This window comes from Rhinolophus ferrumequinum, chromosome 21 (assembly GCF_004115265.2).
Source record: "Rhinolophus ferrumequinum isolate MPI-CBG mRhiFer1 chromosome 21, mRhiFer1_v1.p, whole genome shotgun sequence".
NCBI lineage: Eukaryota > Metazoa > Chordata > Mammalia > Chiroptera > Rhinolophidae > Rhinolophus > Rhinolophus ferrumequinum.
The window spans coordinates 25,296,423-25,319,290 of record NC_046304.1 but is presented as its reverse complement, the minus strand read 5'-3'; the positions used below and the strand labels follow the sequence as shown (position 1 = coordinate 25,319,290).

Genomic DNA, 22,868 nt, shown 5'->3' with positions numbered 1-22,868 from the left:
CTGTCGCTTGCTACAACAGACCTTAAATCAGGAATGCTGGAATAGCCCAATCCATTAAAGACACATTCATTCTCAAATAAGACAAACAGGGGAGCTGCAGTCCCTAACTCTTGCACAAGGCAAAAAGCACAGCAAACATTCTGTACACTCCGACCCCTGTTTCTCTTTGTATGTTATTTAATAGATTTTAAGTAAGGCATTGAAAAATTGACATTAATTTAAAGAAATAAATTAAGTAGAATGGGAGAAGAAACAAAATACTTTGTACCAAAACCTTTGGCAGTTCCAAGGGACAAACGTAAAGAGTTTTGAGAATCCTCTAATTGAGAAACGGTGCCATAACTAGAGTAATGCCTTCCATAAAAGGCAGCAACTCTAGATACAAAATTTTTAGTAACTCCCTTAAAATCCTCAATGAAAGTTACTTTACATATGACAGCAAGCAGAGTTTAACAAAGCTGTGTTGGGACGTGACTGCCAGGGGTTAGCTAGGATCACTACTATCTGAGTTACCGCCATAAAATTACCAATTAGCATGTAAGAATCAATTAGCATCTCAGCAAAACTACAATTTACTACATACAACTTCAATTTGCTTAAATCTATAAATGCCAAGAGTATTTCCAGCTGTATTAGATTAATATTATTAACATTAAAATTATCTACATGACTAAAAGATCTTCAGAGTCCCAAGAAACTTAGAGGAATAAAAACTTATAACAATATATACACGTGTTTTGGTAACGTTTATTCAATAAGTATTTGCTGAATATTAATCACGTGTCAGTACTATTCCAGGAACAAGCAGAAACAAAACATGCAATACAAGGTCTATGTGCGGCTATATGATACAGCACATGGACGGATGCAAAAGAAAACTAACGTGTGAAAATGAATAAAGTAGGTCCTAAAAGCTCAGGATGAGGAAATGGAGAAGTGAATGAATGGTCCACAGCAGATCGAGAAGACTCTGTGGAGCTGTAACAGGAAGTGCATCTGTGTACAGGAGTAGGATACGTATGTATGCAGAGGAGCAACAAGTGCCTTATAAGCACAGAGCTAGAACAAGTGAAACACTGGGTTTGTAACTGAACGTGTCAAGTGCAGGGCATCCTGAGGAGTATGATTTGGCTGAAGCATAGAGTTCACAGTGGACACTAGTGGAAGATAAGAAATTAGGAAGCACAATGGGACAGATTATGAGAGCCTGGAATGTCAACTATGGACAGCAGAAAAAGAGTAGTTGTTGATAGGACAGTTTAAAGGTATGTGCATTTGTTATATGAAAGAAAGAAATGGGAGAGAGGTGAAGGACAACTCATTTGATCTAGTACTGTAAGAAGGAAATGTTGATATACAAATACTGATCACTGCTATAGTGCACAATATGGTATACTACCTAATATTCACTCACCCCAGGTTGTTTTGGAAACCAGTCATGGTAATTCCATCAGCCCAGAGATTGATTATTAGGTTGGTGGAAAAGGAACTGCGGTTTTTGCGATTATTTTTAACCTTTTAAACTGCACTTACTTTTGCACCAACCTAATGGTTCTCGAATGGGTAGGCCTAAGCAAGTTTGGGCCGGTGAGGAAAGAGGACATTTTGTTTGAAGTTTCTGCAAATAATTTTTTTATTTTATTTTATTGGGGAATACTGGGGGACAGTGTGTTTTTCCAGGGCCCAGCAGTTCTAAGTCGTTGTCCTCCAATCTAGTTGTGGAGGGCGCAGCTCAGCTCCAAGTCCTGTCGCCATTTTACAATCTTTAGTTGCAGGAGGCACAGCCCACCATCCCATGCAGCAATTGAACTAGCAACCCTGTTGTTGAGAGCTCATCTCTAATCAACTGAGCCACCAGGCCGCCCCTCCGGAAGCTCAGCGGCAGCTCCTTGTTTCAACCTAGTTGTAGAGGGCGCAGCTCACTGGCCCATGTGGGAATCGAACCGGCAACCCTGTTGTTGAGGGCTCGTGCTCTAACCAACTGAGCCATCCATCCACCCCTAAATTTCCTCTTATTAATTCAATTTATATTGGAGTCTCTGAATAATCCAGAGTTTTAGATGAGGTGTGGACACAGCTATAGGTGAAACAAGACTAGCCAATAATTGAAGCTAGGTGACAAATACATGGGGGTTTATTCTATTAACTCTCTTTAACTTTACATACGTTTACTTGTATATGCTTGAAATTTTTCCACAATAAAAAAATAAAAATAAGACAAAAACTGGTAGGGGGTAATGGAAGTATTGTGGAATTAGATAGTAGGGATGTTGAATATATTGAAAAGCACTGAGTCTGTACAGTGAATTTTATGTTATGTGAATTATGTATCAATTAAAACAAAACAACAGGAATAAGACCTGAAGCCATAATGTATAACAGGGCGACTATAGTTGATAACACTGTATTGTATAATTGAAATTAACTAAGAGAATAGATCTTAAATGTTTTTACCAAAAAATCACCATATATGTGAGTTGGTGGATGTGAGCTGATGGATGTGTTACCTGACTAGATGAATATAAATAAATAAATAAATAAAACTGATGTCTCAGGAGCTAGTCTTGAATACAAAACTAGACTTTGTATCTCAGACTATTTTACATTATCTGTTTCTCAGGTCTACTAATAAATATTTCATTGGCCTTTTTTACATTAAGGAACTACTATAAGGTTAAGCCATGCCTGGTTCCCTTATGGATATGACAGTCAGCATTATACCTGCCTTTTCTCCATATTGGTTAGAACACAGGGAGGCAGGCTACCACAGCACTACATCATTCTTAGTGATATATTATGGGGCAGAGGACAGGGTCCTGTGTCAGTTGAGCCAAAAAAAATCTAAACAAAGGTTTCACAATTTAAAGTGCCATTGTGCATTAGCCTAAAGAAATGTAGAAGAAACAGGGGTGAGGAGACAGGGTAGAGTCATCAGTAACACGTAAGAAGAGCCTATAAATAATTGGATTTCTAATTGGATGCTGGGCTAGAAATGGTACTAAACAGGACACTTATAATTGAAATGATATGAGACTAATCTGAATTTCCTACCAAAATTGTGTTTTAATGGGGGCTCAGGTCTTAATCAAATACTTGTACGTTCACATTTTTAAATATAAATTACAAGCACAATCAAAGAAATGTATAAACCTGTGACCCAATACAAAGATTTTTAAAGTTTATATGTGTCCAATAAACAGGACAATATTCTAATCAAACATAAACAATTTAAAGTCATTTAGATAACAAATAGTGGGAGCTCTTTAGTATAAGAAAAAGGAAAGTCCCTGAGGAAAATTCTGGAAGGATATCGGGAATGTAGCATTGTCTGAAGAAGTAAGTTAGAGAGAGCTCTTAGATGAAGGGCTATGTCTGAAGTAAAGAGTAACTAAAAAAACTGGAGGAGGTCACAAAACAAAGGAACAGAGCTGTATATACAGGAGCTGGAGATGTCCTCCAAGGAAAAGGGACAGGGTCTTATAGAAGGTAACAGTCATCAGAAAAAAAAAGGGTTGCAGGGGGAGAGTCTTGTGAGTAGTTCAGTAAAGAGAATAAACATAGTCTTCAAGGTCATCTAATTGAAATGCCTTATTACTAACATCCGAGTAACTGACTGACTTATAAACATGAATGACTATGCACTGAATCACTTAAGTTGAGGACTGACTTAACTTGATTCCCTGGAAATGGATTGACTATTTAAACTTGACTATATTTTACAATTGCTACCAGTGAAAATCGGTCTATCACCCACTGTATTGTCACTATTGTGTGAAATCTTGGGGAAATTTCTTGGGGAAAGGGGAAGAAAATATGCTAGACAAAAAAAAAAGTATGGAAGAAAGAAATAAAACACAAAGCAAATGAAACAAAACACTAAATCACAAAAAAAAGGTATTAAAAGAGGCATGTTCAATTATAGGAATGATTCTTAAAAACACCTAGGCCTAATTTGCCTCTGCAACAGCTTTTGCTTTGATATAAAGATTTGTTATCAATGTTCATAAAGAGGTAGATAAAAACATATTTCCATATCTGAGTGGAATGCATTTTCCCACAATTTTTAAAAAGAGATGCAAGGAAAAGGTCAGAGGGCTATTTTAGATTCAAATAAAGATACACTATAGAACTTTTTTTTCAAGAGAAGACAAGCAAAGGGAGATTAAAGTGCACTGTACTGAGCCCTTCATTGTCTGCTGTACCCAAATATGTCCAACTTGGTGTCACAAACTGAACTGCTAAGCAAACCTGAACTGCAAAAGTCAAAAAGTTCTCAGTTGCATTAAAAAAAAAACACACAACAAAAACCCTAACAATGAAACGCATACTCCTTTGTAAACCATGCATTATGAATCATACAAGTGAGGATCAGAGAACATAGCTGATGAAAAAAACATAGATAGATGATAAACTATAAGTGAATTTATACCCAGAAAATAAGACCTAACCGGAAAATAAGCCCTAGCATGATTTTTCAGGATGACATCCCCTGAACATAAGCCCGAAAGTGCTTTTTGGAGCAAAAATTAATATAAAATCCGGTGTTATTTTCAGGGAAACACGGTATCAACACTTTCTCATCCAAAAACTTTTTAAAGCCTAAAAGAAGAACTATACAGGGTTAGGACAGATATAGTTTAGTTGAAAGATAAAACATCAGAAAGATCAGGAAAGGAGGATATCATCAGACTTTAAGCAGTTAGAAATGTGAGTACGATATCACAAAGTGAGATGGCTTTAAGCAGTGTACTGAATATTAGATACAGGGAAACACAATCTGAAACACAGATATTCATTGGATGCGATGAGATTCCACCTAAGACCCCCAGCGACAATAATGAATCTGGCTCACAGTGCGTATAGTCTGCGACACGATACTGTGCCAAAAGGGGAAACGGAATTATTACCTAAGATGCGAATTACAAAGGAACATACACATATTAATCCGGTCTAAGGATTCCCTAGTTCTTATTTCTTACCTGAGACTATTGAGATCAAGATCATCTGTATCAAAATCCAAAAGGGGCTGCGGAGTATCACTCGGACCATGAGACTGCAACACCGATGAACTGGATGATATGACTGTGGTTTGGCCTGAGGGATGGATGGTTTTGAACTGGAACTGTGGACCCATCCACAGCCGCCTGTGGGGTCCAGTGTGAGTTACGATTTCTACCTGAAACAGATTAGGAATTATGATTTAAATGTGTTATGACCTCCGTTTGAAAGTCTGTCACAGTCTCCCCACCCCATCTCTGAATACCCACATCCTCCAAGAAGCCCATCTTAAGCAAGTGGAGAGATGGACAGGGCAACCACAATCAAAAAGCGATGATAATCACAGACAGTCACTAAATAGACATTCACTGTATCCCTCCTGAAGGTTTTCCCAAAAATAAACAAAAAATCCATTGCGTGTGTGTACATACATGTAAATGCACACACACACACAACCCACACATAGACTACACAAAAATCACATGACAATGAAAGGACCAGTTGCCTGCCTCATACAAGTAGCCTCGGCTCCCTAAGGACTACCCTTCCCACTCATTCTAGACAGTACTTACCACTCTGTGGGCGTGCACTGAACACTACACCTATAAATCCACAGACTAAAAGTAATTCCTTCACTGAGGATCAAGCTCATGACAAACTTGATGTTGTTCTTGAACTAGCCATGGAAAAGAAAACATCTGAAAAATAACTTTCAACACCCAAAGCCCAGGTTCTTTCCACAATTAAATATTACAATACTTACTATACTGCCCTCAAAATTCCCCCAAATTCACTTTTAAATGAAGCGAGTATTATACATTTTCTCTCAAACCAGATTTGTCTTCAAAATACCACTGCTAAAAAAAAAAAATACCACTGCTAATTTAGAGTGTTTTGTCAACTACCATGAACATTGACACAGGTATTCTAAGGGCTGCGAAACAGTAAAAACATAATACGTTATGAGCTTCATGCTCTGTGGAAGGGATAGGAAACTTTGCCCATATTATATTAAACATTCTAAAGACAAAGTAGAGAGTAAAAGACACTGGGTAAAACCTGAAAACAAATATATTATTTGACTTTACAAATGAACAATGTGAATAAGTGACTAAATATGCAAACCGTTGGTGAAAGACTATTTCTCAATGTCCTGTAATTGCTACATCCATGTCTGTGTACATACTTTATGGAAGTGACTTCCCTTGTGCCTTCTTTTTGCCCTGAATTCTTTCATATTTAATCACATTTCTCTGATTGTGGTGATGAACTCTTAACAAAACATAACGGAAAAGGTTCACAGAGAGCAGCCCTGTGTTTGTAAGTCCTAAAGGGAAAACAAAACAAAACAAAACAAAAAAAACACCAAAGTGTCTGGTCTTGGAACAATTTTCACATTCCCACTGATCACAAGGAAAAAACTACTCCGATTTAGGACAACGATTTCTGATGAAGGGAGTTGTATTCAGCAATGTAAATTAGGCCACAGATAAAGCCTTCTGTGTGTTTCAAGCTCAAAACCATCCGTGCCACACAGCCGAGAGGTAAACAGATGCCGGTGCGATTTTACTGAGGCGATGGCCACATGTTCCTATCCGCTGTCCTGGTGTGTGCAGCACAAACATATTGTATGTGCTTTCCCACTGACAGCACACATGACCCCTTTTCTGAATTGAAAAGTTGAAGTGAAGGACAGTGGTTTCTTTGCCAGTCTTCTTTTATAAAACTTTACTGTGATATCCTCAAGAAAGGATGTGCCTCCATATGCCAAAAACTGACATACTGGCCCTCCTTTAAGGAGCTTCCTCTGAGTATGTCAGGTGTGATGAAATGTGTCACCTAGAAACCATCTTGTTCTCCAGTGTCCAGACTCCCTTTAGTTTTTCGGGCTACCCTCCCTGAGAAAGCCATGAAACTGTACCCCGCCTCCACGGAGGCACCTGTCTGATGAAAAGCCTCTGGATTGGTAATCTGAGACAGGTCATTAACTTCACCAAGTGATGTCAGACTTGAGGCAGACATAACGGCATTTGTAATGAAGTCATGTGTAATCTCATCATTTTGAAATTTGCCCAAGTATCTTTTATTTCAAAGCCCTGGAGATGAAGACAGCTTCACCTGGCACGGGGAGGAAGGGTCCGTGGAAGCTGTTGCAGGACTGGTCTAGAGACCACTGGAAGCAGCATGACATGAGTTGAGGAAAAGAAACCCCATCGGGCGCAACCAAGACTTGTGCAGATTAGAATGCTGAACTTGCCTAAGCATAGTACGGGCCCAATCTTCAGAAAACGTTGGCTCCACAAAACAAATCCCAAAGATTGTTCAATGACTTTCACTGTTTTAATAAGGCCAATTCTTATTGTAATTCAAAGTGTCCGTCTAAAATCCAAGGTCCTAAGGGATATAAATGGATTGTTTAAAAGATGTGCATATTTTATGCCCCTATATGAAAGCAAATCTACACACGCGTGTGTGTGTGTGTGTATGTGTGTGTGTGTGTATAAAATAAAGGTGTATATATTCCTGCAGTAGTATTGATGAGAAATTCTTAATATGGAAAGACAACTGATTACTACAATCCTAAAAAGAATTCCCAATTCTGTCCATTTACCGCTAGGGAAAACAATTTTTAAAATCCAAGAACAGACACAGAAAATGGATTTGTTTGTGTGTTTTTTTTCACTCTAACATTTCAAGAGTTTTACCTGAGACAGCCATTCTTCATCTTCCTGTCCACTATGGTCAGAAGCTAGACTGTCATAGGACCCATGCCGAGTCATGGGCCCAGGACTTCCAGGGGGAACCACTACAGGAAAAAGAAAACATATTTAAACAATTTTAATCCATGTGGTGGAAAAATGAATGCAGGTACAACCATCCTGGAGACTGGGGTAATTTATAAGATAAAATATGACATTTAATGAACAAAGGCAATTCAAATAACTAATGAACAAGAAAGACTGAATTCTTTTTTTAGGAGTAAGAAAGATATGCAATTAAAAGTACACTAAAAAAATATCTACAGGAATTTAATCATAACATATTTCACTGTATAAGAAATAAACAACTAACTACACTTTAACAGCACCAGTACATAAGGAACAGGGACGATTCCATTACACACGCACCAGCGTACTTCCCAGCCTTCAGGATTTAGGACATTTAAATCACCTCCAATTAATAGAAAAAAATATTTAATTCGATGCAGTTCCTTTAATTTAGGAAGGGATTTTTCAAACAACTGTCAAATAAGATTCTTTAAGAATCTTTCATATACATGGAAGGCATAAAAATGCATTTCTAATTTAAAAACAATTTTAATTCCTGAACCATTCCATTTATCCAAAAGAAATTTTATTTTCTTGGATATTTCAGTAGTTTCTCTGATTCTTCAGTGGTAGGACATAGGCTTAAAACACAAAGAGCCTGCTTTCTTATGCAGAGGAATATTGCTTAGTCAAAGCAACAAAATGATTCAACAAACATTTATTGAGTTCCTACTGTGAACCAAGTGTGATCCCCATAAAAACTTAGCCTCTTCTTTAAAGTCCCATACTATTTATTTGCTTATTTTTCTTATAAAATAGACTTTATTTTTAAAGAACAACTTAAGAGTCACGACAAAATTGAGCAGAACATACAGATTTCCCATATACTCTCCACCTCCATACATCATTTTAATACTAAGAGAAATAAAGCCGTGAAGTGCTGGGGGGAAATAGAGAAAAGAAATACAAGGCGGGAAAAAGGAGGACGAAAAAGGTGAGTATTGAAGAAATGTGGTAGAAATAGAAAAGAATAAGAAGCAAAATAATTTCATGATTTCCACCACCCAGAGATACGTGTATATACATCTACATGTGCATTTTCCTTAAGCTACATTCCTAAAAATGAAATCAAAGGATAGGGATGTATTTAAATTTCTTAATGTATATTCCAGGAAAGAGTTATAAATTTCCATGAGCAGTGACTGAGAATGCTAATCTCACTGCACTCTTGCTAGGACAGGGTATTTTGAAGAACTAAATCATCGTGAAACAGATAGAAATAACGTAGACAGAGAAGAACCTAGGGTAAGATAGGACATATACTCACAAACACCTTATCTTAACTCACGGGAGAAAAATGGTATCTAAGCCAGTGAATTACTCACCAGAGGGGAATAAGTAGTATTAAAGTGCAAGGTTTGCAGTGGTGAAAACTACTAGTTCTTCAAAATCATAGTTTTAGAGCCGAGAGGCATTTGGCACAAAACACAAGTGATCACCAAAGCATAATACCTAATTTCTTGTGATTTTGAATGATATCATGAAGAAAAGAATATCATAATAATTATCTAATTAATACTTAAGCATCCTCTTGGAAATAATTTTGGTGTCTTTTGCAAAACTGGTAAGCAGGGGGCCGGCCCGGTGGCTCAAGGCAGTTGGAGCTCCGTGCTCCTAACGCTGAAGGCTGCCGGTTCGATTCCCACATGGGCCAGTGGGCTCTCAACCACAAGGTTGCCGGTCCGACTCCTAGACTCCCGCAAGGGATGATGGGCTGCACCCCCTGCAGCTAAGATTGACCAGGGCACTTTGAGCTGAGCTGCCGCTGAGCTCCCGGATGGCTCGGTTAGTTGGAGCGCATCCTCTCAACCACAAGGTTGCCGGTTCGACTCCTGCAAGGGATGGTGGGCTGCACCCCCTGCAACTAACAATGGCAACTGGACCTGGAGCTGAGCTGCGCCCTCCATAACTAAGATTGAAAGGACAACAACTTGACTTGGAAAAAGTCCTGGAAGTACGCACTGTTCCCCATTAAAGTCCTGTTCCCCTTCCCCAATAAAAATCTTAAAAACAAAACAAAACAAAAAACTGGTAAAGCAAATTTATGTTTGCAAAAGGCTGAGTTGTTCCCAAACCATGTCATCTTTTTAACAAACACATTTTATGTTCAATTCTTAATATAGAACAGAGCAAGAAGATCCCTCAGAACCCCAGCCCCTAAATAGTCAAGAAGGTAACTAAGGACAAATATCTAGAGGTCAGGACATCCTTTGGAAAGCAGGTGAGGGCAGAGAAAATTCTAAAGAGGTGAGGGAATAGATCATGCAGATATCTGAGCAGAAAGTGTTACAAACACAGTATCAAGTACAAAGATTATGAAGTGGGAACAAAAAGGAAATGTTTCAGTAAAAAACGGGGGGCCAGGGAGGTTGGGGGTGGTAAGGCAGGTTGAGAGTGGAAGATTAGTAAGTAAGGCAAAGGCGGCAAGAACGGAAGAGCAGCTTATCGGCCTTTAAAAAAAATTTGTGATGGAAAGATATTGGAAAGTTTTAAGGGGAAGTGAGAAATTATCCCCTTGTGTAACTAACTAACGTGAATTTTCCCAAGAGTTTAACATTGCATTCTATATATACAGAGCCTCGGCTAGAAGTACCTGTTGCAGAATAAGCACTCCATAAGTATTAAGTGAATGGATGGAGTTTTGGATTCTGAAGTAATGATACCAGGATGGTTGGACATTTATTTATCCACCATCCAAATGGGAAAAGCTTAAAAATAATCCAGTGGCCAGGATGGGATGAAGAGTAGGATTACAAATGAAACAAGATTAGTCACGAGTTGTTGAAGCTGGATTATGGGTGCATGGAGTCCTTATATTATTGGTTGTTACTTTTGTACGTGTTTGGAATTTTCCATGGTGAAAAGTTAAAAAGGAAAAGGAGAATCCTCCTCCTCCCAGACCTCTTCCACTTTCCAAAGAAAGTGGTAAAAATACCAAATATATATCTATGAAACATTAAATTTGAATCTTGAATTCTGAGATTGTAAGAAGCGATTCCATATCTCATGTTCACTTAAAAATAGTTTTCCAATTAAGAATTCTTTGAAGCATGTACAAGTATCACAGTATAAAAATACAGGTCTTATGGGATAACATTTTTCAACATGAAGTAAATATCCTTTTCTCTCCCTCATATTTCTTTACATTTAACATTTTCCCCAATCCAGGTAGGAAGAACAGTCCATCTTCACTACCTTGGGGAAGCCATGACATACTAAGTCACAATGAAAACAGAATTAAAGAATTCAAAACCTTGACCTGGGATACAAAAAAAGATTAAACGTATAATTAAGAGCAAAGCTTCCATGATCCCTGACCAGTCAATTATTAGGGAAGATACTCTGAAATTGGAATAAGAGTACCGCAAACAGAACGGGGACAAAAAAGGGTCCCCAAGGAAGGGTAAGAACTGACAGAACCCCAGAAGTGTTACTGATGAACAGCTCTGGAAAATCACGTTTATTCTTGGGTAGAGTTCAAGGCAAGAGTAGAAGAGGTGTGCACATAGTATGTCTGCACAGCCACGTCCGTGACAACCTCTCCAATCCCGGTGGATTGGGTGATAATAATATTACTGTGTGTCCAAGAGTAATATGAATAAGGTTCAAATAACTTACAGGCTTTGAAGTAGAAATAAGGATGGCTGCTGCAGAGACTACATGAGTTAATAATAACCAATGATTAGGTAGGGAATTGGGACATCTCAGTGGTTACAATAAGGATAAAATGTCCCCACTTCTCCCATATCACATCTTTGCACTGTAAGCCCTATCAAATTTAGATGCAATTTTGGAGGGGGCAATAATTCACTGAGATTAATTTTTCCACATTTGTTAGAATGATGGCGCAAAAGAGAACTTAAGAGTTTCTTTATAGAAAAATAAAGTCACACATCCTGCAAGCCTGAGTTTAATGGATCAACATACATACCTTCTATCTAAAGAAAAATGTTAAGTATGTTTTACATTTACCAACAGTTCTTAAATAATGAATAAGCTTGGGACAGGAAATGAATATGGAATTTTGAACTACAAATGTCTGCCATGTTCTATCCCTACCTTTATCGCTACTAGTAAAATATTATAATTTAAAACAAGCCTATCCATCTAACTAAAAATGATACACTGTCAATTTACTTCGGAGAACACAACTTCAAACATACCTCCTCTACACACAGGTATTTGATAAGTATAGATCAACAAGCAAGGGCAGGATGAGAAGATCATTATGAGGTAACTGTGAGCCAAACTTTGTTTATATTGTGTTCTCAAGAAAGCAGATCATGCATCTAGGAGGTAAACAGAAGCTAAAAAAAAAAAAGAAAAAAATCACTACGTGTATTTTGCTGTCTTACGGTGATATATGGGGGTATGTATATAGGTGTGTTTCTTTTTTTTTAATATGTGTTTATGTGCAAAGCAAACAAAAAAAAACTGCTTCAATGCCGATCTTTGCAAATTAGTCATGTTAATTTAAAACCAAAAAACTTCCAGGTCAGAGAACAACATAGTCAAATTATGGAAAAAAAGAATAAATAGTCCTCGGATAATGCTTCTAAGTCTGATTCCCACATAACAAAATTCTCAACATGCCAAAACGGAAAGTATCAATTCATAATATAACTTTTCAAATTTATAAATAGTTTGCACAAGTTCTGTTTTTTTTTAGACGTCCTCTGCACCTTAATGTAAAAATCAATGGGTATAGAATTTTTAGAAATTACCCATATAAAATACAGCATTTAAAAGTAAGAAGTTAAAAGATTTAGATACTGTTAAACTATAAGTACAAAGTATTAAGCTATTCAAATAATAACTGCTAAATTAAAGAGTTTTAAACATTGTATTAACAGATATCTAAAATGACACTCTGAAGTCTCCCTTTTAACAATGGTTAATGGAATGAATATAGATTAATACTTGTAGGTTAGGATATGTAAGTTTGAACCAAGGTTCCAAGAATGGGTTATTACTAGTCCTGAAGAAATTTTAACCTGTTGACATTTCAGGGTGTTTTCTCCAAAACAATAACAATATATCCTCAATTCCAAGGAATCAAATTCTTTCAGAAATACCCAAAATGTGATAGCTAGATCTCAATAACCTAAGTTTGTCTGCAACAAATCTCATCTTCTAAATAGAAGACAGAAGATAGATTTTTATCATTAGTATATTGAATGTATCTTCCGTTAGGGCAGGTAAATTGCTTTTCTCAGCATATATGATATGGTTTAGATATTCAGGAAAATAACAGATCACTTAACTAAGGAGTTTACAACAGGGTACATAGGGTCTAGGTGTTCCATTAAGATGAAAGAATAAAAAAAATAATTATTTGCTCCCAGTACCATTTGTTTTTAAAGTAATGAAAGAAAAACGATTTGACAATGCATATCAAAGTTAAAAGACTAACCACATATGGGTTATAAGCATCCTTTTTACATAAACTAACACAAAGAATAATATTGAACACAGGAGAGCGCTTATTTATGAAACCAAGGAAGGGAAAATCCATTTGGTTCTGTTCTGTTCTTGTACTATTCTATTCTTCCCTACATTTCTTGAACTCCCAGCAATAAATTCTCATGGCTGGAGCTCTGGAAGCTTCAGAGGACATAGCTAATGAACTACAGGTTCTGCTGCTAGTGAACTCCACGTCCCCAGCTTTGAGAGATGTTAAAAAGCTGTTCTCCTCCCTGACATGAATCTCGACGCTGTTGAATCAGGGAAATCTGCTTCACAAATAAGGGGAGAAATGCTGATCGAAATGGTATCCAGTTCTTCACATGAGATAGAGCTCTCTGTGTTAGCTTCTGTTGAAAACCCTAAAATACGTTCATATGCTGAATATATAGATCTAGGAAGAAACTTAGACAGTCTTTTAATGTGGAGAAACAAAGTGGACTTAAAGGTTTTTATTTGGAAAAGAGTGTGTGAGCTGGGTCATACTGGCAGCTGAGTGGACAGTGGAATAGAGCATACTTCAGATTCAGGACCAGACACCGCTTTTGTTTTCCCCTGCGCTCTAGACAGCCCCACCAACCCTGCACAAACAATAAAACTTGTACCATGCTGAAGTCTTTAGTGGAGACCTGAGAGGTGAATAATGTTGTGCCAGCATTATTCAGTCCTGTAGGTTATTTAGGGGAACATGTTGCCTTTTTCCAGCAACAGAGAAATTTGTGAGTTAAATGACATCATGCTGCCTTGAATGAAACAGCTCAGGCTCAAAGTTCACCCAAAGGCCAACAGTGATAAACTCTCATCCAAGGACAAACTTCAATATATTTTTGGTACTTATTAAAAACAGCATTTATATAGCAGCCAGACAATAAGAGAGGGCTCTTTACCAAACTCTGTTTCTGATCAGAAAGCACTCAGGATCTGAGGAAGAAATTCTGCTTGGGAATGTAGTTTCTTAGTACAGAAACTAAAATTTGCCTTTTAAAGGGAAAGGCTCAAAAGACAACCCCAAAGCAAAATGGTCAAAGGCATTTCCCAATAAACAAGCAATTCACAAAAGAGGAAACACAGCAGCCAACAAACATGTAAATAGTAGTAATCAGAGATCTGCAAATTTAAACAGTTATGCTTTCATAATAGCAAACTGGCAAAAATTAAACTCTAGTCTTTGTAAAAGTAATTTTTTAAAAAGGGAGAAGGCTCTGAGTAAAAACAAAACAAAACAAAACAAAAAAACACACACATGCTTAACTACCTTAAGAAAGGGGGAGCATTCTTATAATATTGACTCTCTATATCTGCTGAAATCTGGGAAGAAGTTTTCTCTCTAATTTATAAATGTTTCAACTTAAATGGAAAGGAATTCACTGAATTTCATACAGAGGAGTTAAGCAATAGCACTATATATTACTGGCTATTCTGTTTATTAGGAGCCATCTCTTGTACAAGCACAATAACAATTGAAGTGTTATAACACATAAACGGGAACAAGCTTTACCTACGTTATATATTAAACGGATCAATAATCTTCCTTGCACCCTGACCCTGCGGTACCATAGATGTTCTCTAATTAATTATTAAAGTTTTATAACAGTCAGTCATTGTACATCTCTGGTTTCACTTTCCTTTTATTCCACATTCCCAGAAGAACAGTCACAGGCAGTATATAATTAGAAAAATGACATATCCCCATTGCCTATGAGACAATAGATTTCAGTGAATAACTGACAACACTAGGTACATCTCCCCGCCCAGCTCCGTCTCCTTTTCCCTGCTCCCAAGTATCAGAAATATTCCCACAGAAGACATAAACTGAGGAGCTTTCATTTGTTATTCCTGCTGCCATAATGGTCATTTGAAGTTATACCTGGAGATACCGTGTTCCCCAAAAAATAAGGCCTAAGCGAAAAATAAGCCCTAGCATGATTTTTCAGGATGACATCCCCTGAACATAAGCCCTAATGCATCTTTTGGAACAAAAGTTAATATAAGACCCGATCTTATTTTCGGGGAAACACGGTAGTCTGGAAGAGTTTACAATTTAGTTTCGCTCCTCATCATAACCCTGAATATCATAAAATGGAAAGAACAAAACATAATGGCTTCATGCTATCAGTAAGACCAGCTACTCCACTAAAAATGTCAAACTGTCCTGATACACTTCTGAGAACTGAACAGACTGCAACAATCCCTTCAAAACATTTTCAATTAAGGTCAAGATGGAGTTTATTTACCTGGAAAGATGTACACGATGCTTATTTAATGTGCATTATGGCAACTCAATCCGTAGTACAACTACATTATATGTACATTAAAACAACAGCAGGATAGCTAGAAAAGTAAGTCCACCCTTACTATTATAAAGGATCACATTATGACTGTGTAATACCTTCCTTGTAGATTATGGATAACAACTTTGTCTTACCACAGGTTATACAATTGACACAGACATATAAGTCTAAGTAAGAACAAGCCCATTCTTATCAAAACTCAACTTTAGTTAGAGCAGTTGCTTCATGGAAGGGGATGAGAATGGCTGGTGACAGGGATTCCTTATTTTTCACTAAATATTCCTTGGTACCTTTTAAATTGTGTATGTCTTGCACCTGTCTAAAAATAAGTATTTATAAAAAGTGAAATAAGCACGCTACAGTTGATACAGTTAGTGTCGTCAATCCAAAAAGTCAAGAAAGAAAAACAAAGAAATCAGATGCATATCAATGAATGATGGAAACCAACGCATGAAACAAAAGTTGAGCTGATTGCCTATTGAGTCATACACCTCCCTCCTTTTCTTAGGTTTATTGATATTTTATTTAGAAAGGGGGTTGGAAGAGCTTAATTTCTCACTCACTCCATACATATATCCATTTATCATTATCTCTGTATTTACATACACACATATCAAGTACAGGGCCAGCTTTTAGCAACTGCTCAAGTACACATGGTAGGGTGTGTTTTTGTTGAGGGAAATGAGTATTTGCTGTAAACTGTCCTAGTGCTGATTCTATGCATATATATGAGCTATAATCCTTCAGTAGTGGCAACTGTATTCTCACAGCTAACCTTGTATGTTAGATGCATTTCTTTCAGGAAGAATAATTATCGACTCTAAATTCAAGGAACATACTAAAATATAATATCCTCTATAAGAAATTAAGATGAGTAAAGGATATGCAGAAACTATTGTGAATAGATGTCTTGAAGATAAGAAATCACTGTTTTGGGGGATTAGACTGCATTCAGTCATCAATGTACCAATTTGTGCAAGTAGGCCAGTTATTGTAAACTTTTTGTTCTTGATCCCATCTACGATGACATAACTGAAGAGCAAAGAGACTAATGTACTCAGTCCAGACTCCAGAATAAAGTCTGACAAACAAAAATAAAGGGGAGTTGTTTGTAGATGTAAAAATGGCCAAAATCTTTTTTTTTTGCAAAAAGTTAATGCAGCTTCTTCCATGCTTCACTTATTTATTGTCTAGTTACATACTAGATAAGTCTAGATCATTATACAGCAGGAAGAATTAAGTACAGATTTTCTCTGGCCTAAGCAAAAGAGGCAAAGTTCTCTTGGCATGGAGAGATAAAAGCTTTTAGACGTGGAAGACATCAACATTTTCAACCTGTATTTAAGAACATAACTTAAAATCTTTCTAAATAATCGTTAAGGGTCCGTGATGTGTTCCATATAATAAAGAAACTAAATGTTCAAGATCTTACCTCTAAATAAATCAGAAAACTCATAGAACCAAGAGGATGGGGGAAGGAATGAGACAGAGAATATTAGTGCACGACCACGGTAGGGTGTTCTCTCTACCCAAATGCAAGAGAACATTTTCCAAGGCTTGCGCTCCACTCTATTGCTCCACAATGTAAAACTACTGGAAAGAGTTATTGCAACAAATTGTTGCCACTGCGTCACCTACGTATTATGCAATGCCATGGCACTTACGCTTTTTTTTTTTTTAAGTCCTTACCATTAGATGCATACTAAAGTATTCAAAGGTGAGAAGATACAACAGTGGGTGGCTTTCTCACAATAATTTATCCACCATACACTAAAAAGAGAGAGAAAGAGATTTTAAGGGAAAGAATGGCAGAAGGTTCTTAATTGTTGAAGCTAGGTATTAGGTAGATTTGTTATACTATTCACTGAAATTTTGTGTATGATTGAACATTTCCATAAAAGTTCTGTTAATGTGAATGTTTGAAAAGACTGTTGAGTGAGTGAATGGAAAAAACTGAGCAAATATTTCTTGGTCTGCAGATTGACACAGAGTCACCTTAATTCTTTTCTTGACTAAGGTATGAAATATGTGAAGTATTCAGGACTATGTTGTTTTCACAGAGCCGTATCTGGGTGAGAATCATCAATGTTTAATACCTTCAGCTCTGGTTTACTGTATAGCAGTTAATTTCTGTCCTCTATATCAAACTGAAATAGCCCATCCTTCCTTCTACCCTTCCTTCTTTCCTTTCTTTTTTTCCTTTTCCTTGCTTCTTTTTCTCTCTCTCTCCCTTCTCTTTCTTTCTCTCTCTCTCTCATTGCTTTCTAAAGTTTTTTTGGGGGGAGGCGGGGGAAAAACACTGAATGACAACTACATGGATACATGTTTATTATAAACTCAAAGAATATGGAGTAAAAAAAATGAAAGGCTCACTGGAACAGTGAACAATGATTTCAATGATAATCTCAGAAAATCAAATGTTCTTCTGGAATTTCAGAGGACTGAAGGTTAAGAATCCTACCTTTTTAGGTAAAAGTTTCAGAGTCTTACAGCAATTATCCAAAAAAAAAAAAAAAAAAAACTGCCAGAATATAGCTTTTCAGAATGCAGAGGACACCAAGAAGAATCTCACTCTATTAATTACTAAGGGAATAAAGACGCTCAAAACAAGTAAGTCTAAGAGACATTTTCAAGTTGTATCAATAAATTAGAAATGCTAAGTAAAATTTACTTCTATAGCTTTGAAAATGCACACATTAGGACAGAGCCATACTTGTCCAGATAACCACTTCACAACAGAAGACAGATGATCTCTCTCTCTCTTTCTGTTTTCTTTTTACAGTTGTTTGTTAACCACAAAGCATCTTTAGCTGTGTCACCTGGTTATTATTCAGTCATAAAACACTTGGAATTGAGAGAGAGTCCAGAAAGACTTCAAAGGGTAACAAGGATACTATTTTTATTTACACCATTTAACAAGCAACATCTACCTTTAGTGAGTTTTTATTCTATCCAAGATAATATATAAAGCTTTTTGGATGAATAATCTAATTTAATCTAACAACAATCCTGTAAAATAGGTATTATTAATTACCTTTCTACAGATAGGTAAACTAAAGCTCAGGGAAGTTATGCCCCAAATCACCCAGCTAGCAAAGAACAGAAATAGAATTTAGAATGGTCAACTCCAAAGTCCGTGTTCTTAACCTGAAGAATAAACTGCCTCAATTTATGTCTTTACCTAGTAAGTTCATTATTTTAAATTAAAATTTTCATGTGAAACATGCAAGAGATGGTGATACCTAGATATCAAATACATGTCTGATTTGGAGTCTCCACGATTTCTGTATCTCATGTCTCCTTAATACTATCATTTTTTTCATCTTAACAAATATCTGTGTCTCCTGATCAGAGATACCATATAAAGCTATCAAACCACGAAGAAAAATGACCCGGATCAGAAGTCACAACACAAGGAAGTTACAGACATTCCAGGAAGCTTTACATGTAGTGACAGAAACAAAGGAAGTACTTTGAGCCTTAACTTTACAATCTCTATTAATACCCCCGAGAAATTAAAAGATTTCATTTTAGAAAATACTGGTTTGGTTTCATATTTAAAGATATATATAATATAACCATGGAAGGACCACAGGCACTGAAAAACAGCGTTGGAAGACCAGAGTGTCCAACGGGGAGGGAAATCAAACAAACCACTAGCTTCAAAATATTCCTTGTAAATCTCAGCTCTGACCCAGACCTGACATCTTATAAGAGTGTTTCTGATGCTCTTCATGTGGTCCTAAAATACAAAGAAAGCATAGTAGAAAAGGCAAGAAACTGACAGTCTAGAGGCAATGAAGGCAATTCAGTGTTTCTTGTCTCTTCACCAAGTTCCACAGAATCACATGGTGAGAAGCCTCCTGTCATATGACAACAATGAGGAGAACAGATTCAAACTGTAGAGAGACAATCTATGGCATTCACCCACCTCCCTTATGCCTCGGTCACTGGGTTGGTTACCTTCAGTAGGATAGATCATGAGAAAAAATTTTCCTAAAAAGGAGAAATTGAGTGCTGATAGAAGGTTATACACCATCAAAACAAAGGCAAAGCTTTTGAGTTAAATGAGATGAGAACTCAAGTGCAAGACAGACGAGTAGAGTTGTAACTGAGAATTGAGAATTGAGCAGAAAGGGTGAACTACAGAGTTTCCCCGGTATTTTCTACTTTTGTAGAAATAATAGCTAAATATTATTATGCAGTCAGGAAAGCCTGCACCATATAAGACTGCAGAAATTATTATTTTTTATTATTTAAAGGACTGTGGCTAAGAGCAACCCTTCATTAATGGCTAAGAGGTGTAGATTCACATATAAGCAACATGACCATAAAGTAGAGATTATTCCTTCAACAAAATCCATATTTATATGATTATATTTCCTATGGTAGAGAGTGGCTATAATTAATGGATTTCCTTCCTTCTCCTAATGCAGCCATTTGTCAATTCAAATACAGAATGTCCAATCAATTTTGATGTGTTTAGTAAGCAATTTGTCAAATGGTGCTAGGATCCAGTTAATATATTAATTTCTATCACGGAGAGAGTTCTGACAACTGTATGATTTTCTATAACTGGTTTGGACAGAAAAATCAGTGCTGGGACTCAATGGCCATTCTTTGGACATAACACCTGTGTCCCAATATCTGAGAGCACGCCATTGCTCATCACTTAATAGGAAAAATACTTTTCTGGAATAAAGACACTGGGGTTCTACTGGACAGTGTGGCAGCTAATTCATTATAACAAACTGGGTTTCTTTGAATCTCTGTGTCTCACCTATTTTTAATAACATGAGCAAGCCAATGCACGTGATGTTCATGGCCAAATAAGTAAGCGTCTAAGAGAGGAACAGGGCTTTACTAATGAACTGTGTGCATGTTGATCATAAATAGTACTTTTATCATCATTTCCTCCTGTTCTCAAAGTTTCTTCATGTGAATTGCAGTCTTTGACTTTTCATATCTCAACACACTTCATATAAATGACGGACTCCTGTCAGGAATTTCACACAGGCACAGTTAGCTACTGCTAGTCAAGACTCTTGGAAGGCTGACCTTCAGTTTACACAGTGTGGAGCTCTGGACATGACAGTTTTCTTACCTTGTAAGAAATATTATATTTCATCCACTACTCACTATGCTCTCTCCATCTTTTCCTTAGACTATCGACACACTGGGAGCTGCAGACAGAACCTTGAGATGTGCTGAGCTTTCTGATAGGTGGTTCAAATTTGTGTCACAGAAGAAATCTGAACTACAGTAACGAAGGAAGACGGGTCAGATCTTTTTCCAAAATTTTCAGTGGGAGATTTAATCACTACCAATTTGGGCAGAGCAGAGGACTAGAAGACAGGTTTTTAACATGTCACAGATAACTTCCAGAGCCACCTGGACATATTTGGCAAACATTGCACAAAGGTCCAAAGGTGATGGCTCTCCATTCACTATATCCACAGCTTTCTATATCTCTCTATCAGGAAATGCAAAAGCAGAAATGAAGGCAAGTCCTTTCTAGAAAACAAAACTGAAAAACGTGGCAAAAAATTTTGTTTTTGAATTAGAATAAAGGAGAGAAAAAGGAACGCTGCATTCATCTTCCAGACATTAGGCTCCCCTCAGCCTGTTTATGAACCATGCAAGAGAAAAGGAAAAAAAAATGCCAGAGTGATTTGGCATAAGGCTGTATATTTAAAAACCTGCAATGTGTATTAGTCCTCCAGACTACCAGACGTCCCATTGTTTCATGTGGCTGCTGAGAAGGTGCCTTATGTGTCAGAAAAGCACACTGAATATTTTTCAATGACCTAGGGGGTAGAGGTCACTTATTATAAATGGATAATGAGACCTAATGCAGTGCTCTGAGTATGGACAAAGAAAGGGTCTATCCATAGCCCCTGGTGGATTGGTCATTCAGGCTTTTATTTCCTCTGCACACTTAATGGAGTCAAACAATTGACAGAAATTCTATAGAGAAGGCTGAAACTGAGAGAAACAACTGGATTCTAACTCTGATAGACAGATACAAATAGTGACCCTGAAATGGCGCCAGAACTCCTGTTACCACTAACATAGCAGACAGCTGTAGCATTCCCCCTAAATTGCCATTCAGTCATTTGTTAGCAATTAACCTTACTGATGGAAGTGATGGCACATCAAACCACAAGCTCCTGCCAATATCAACCCAGTACATTATCTCAGGTAAGCAGCCACACATTCTATCTAAGCTTTTGTTTTTGTTTTTTGGTGAAAAGGGCAAACAGATATCCCCATGCCCTCCATCCCATATCCCCACTACCCAATTGACAAAATGTACATTTGGGGATATCAGTAGCTTTATATAAGAACCTCACAATCAGGTGAGGTAGGGTACATGACATCAGAAGCAGAGGTACTCATGGACTTAGAGGTTTTATGTCCAATAGATTATTTTTCTGTAATCTATCAGAATCTATGTCCTATCCCAGTTAAATATGCCTATCCAATGGCAATAAATATTAATACCATCAATGGAAAAAAATGTATACTCTCAATTGTACGTGGAAAAAAACAGCTCGTAAGACAACCTAAAGAAACATTAATCTATGAATATCACTTACAATTTTGTAAAATAAAGACTTGAAAGTACAAAACAGCCCATTATAACAACTTTCCCTTTGTTTTGTTTTAATTTTAAGAACAATTATGTCAGGAAGGTGGTTTGACATGAAAATTATTTTTTTCAAAAACAAACAAACAAAATACTAGTAAATAATACTTTCGTAAATACTAAAGAAAATAACAGAAATGTCAAGATTTACTTCAGAATGCTGTATAGGTCATTATGTTGTAAGAGAAAGGACGTCTGATGTTGAAACATCTCAACAACAAATCAGCAATGACAGAAAAACCCAATGAACTATTCCGCAGGTGTGATGATCTGTGTAAAGAGCTACGTGTCAATAAGAAGCACATATCCCATAAACACAAAGGGAAAGAAGAAGGGAAAAAAGGGTAATTTAATCCAAATTTTTCAATCCATCATTTTATAAGGCTTGCAGATTGCTGATGGTACTTTCATTTAACTATTTGACATCTTTTCATTGAAGAAGAAAATGTATTTAATTTCATAATGGTCCCTAAGTTACAGAAGATGTATATGGCTAATTTCAGGGTCAATATGTCACAAGCTTTTAGTCTCTTGAAGAAAAACACCATTCATTTTACTAAAATCATTTCTGTTTGGAAGGACATATGTCAGTTGATAAAATTAAATACAAATAAGAGAAACCATCAAAATATAATTCAA

The 22,868-nt window shown here is 36.8% G+C and overlaps 1 protein-coding gene across 12 annotated transcripts in view; it reads right to left on the bottom strand.

Annotated features, from left to right (window-relative positions):
- BCAS3 (BCAS3 microtubule associated cell migration factor) overlaps positions 1 to 22,868 on the bottom strand; it is a 514,510-nt gene that overhangs the window by 248,847 nt on the left and 242,795 nt on the right. For all 12 annotated transcript variants that reach the window (XM_033091257.1, XM_033091254.1, XM_033091253.1 and 9 more), the window contains 2 exons: positions 7,704 to 7,804; positions 4,980 to 5,176 (listed from right to left, as the gene is read on the bottom strand). In XM_033091257.1, coding sequence (XP_032947148.1) covers positions 4,980 to 5,176; positions 7,704 to 7,804 — 298 coding nt within the window. The remainder of the gene's footprint in view (positions 1 to 4,979; positions 5,177 to 7,703; positions 7,805 to 22,868) is intronic.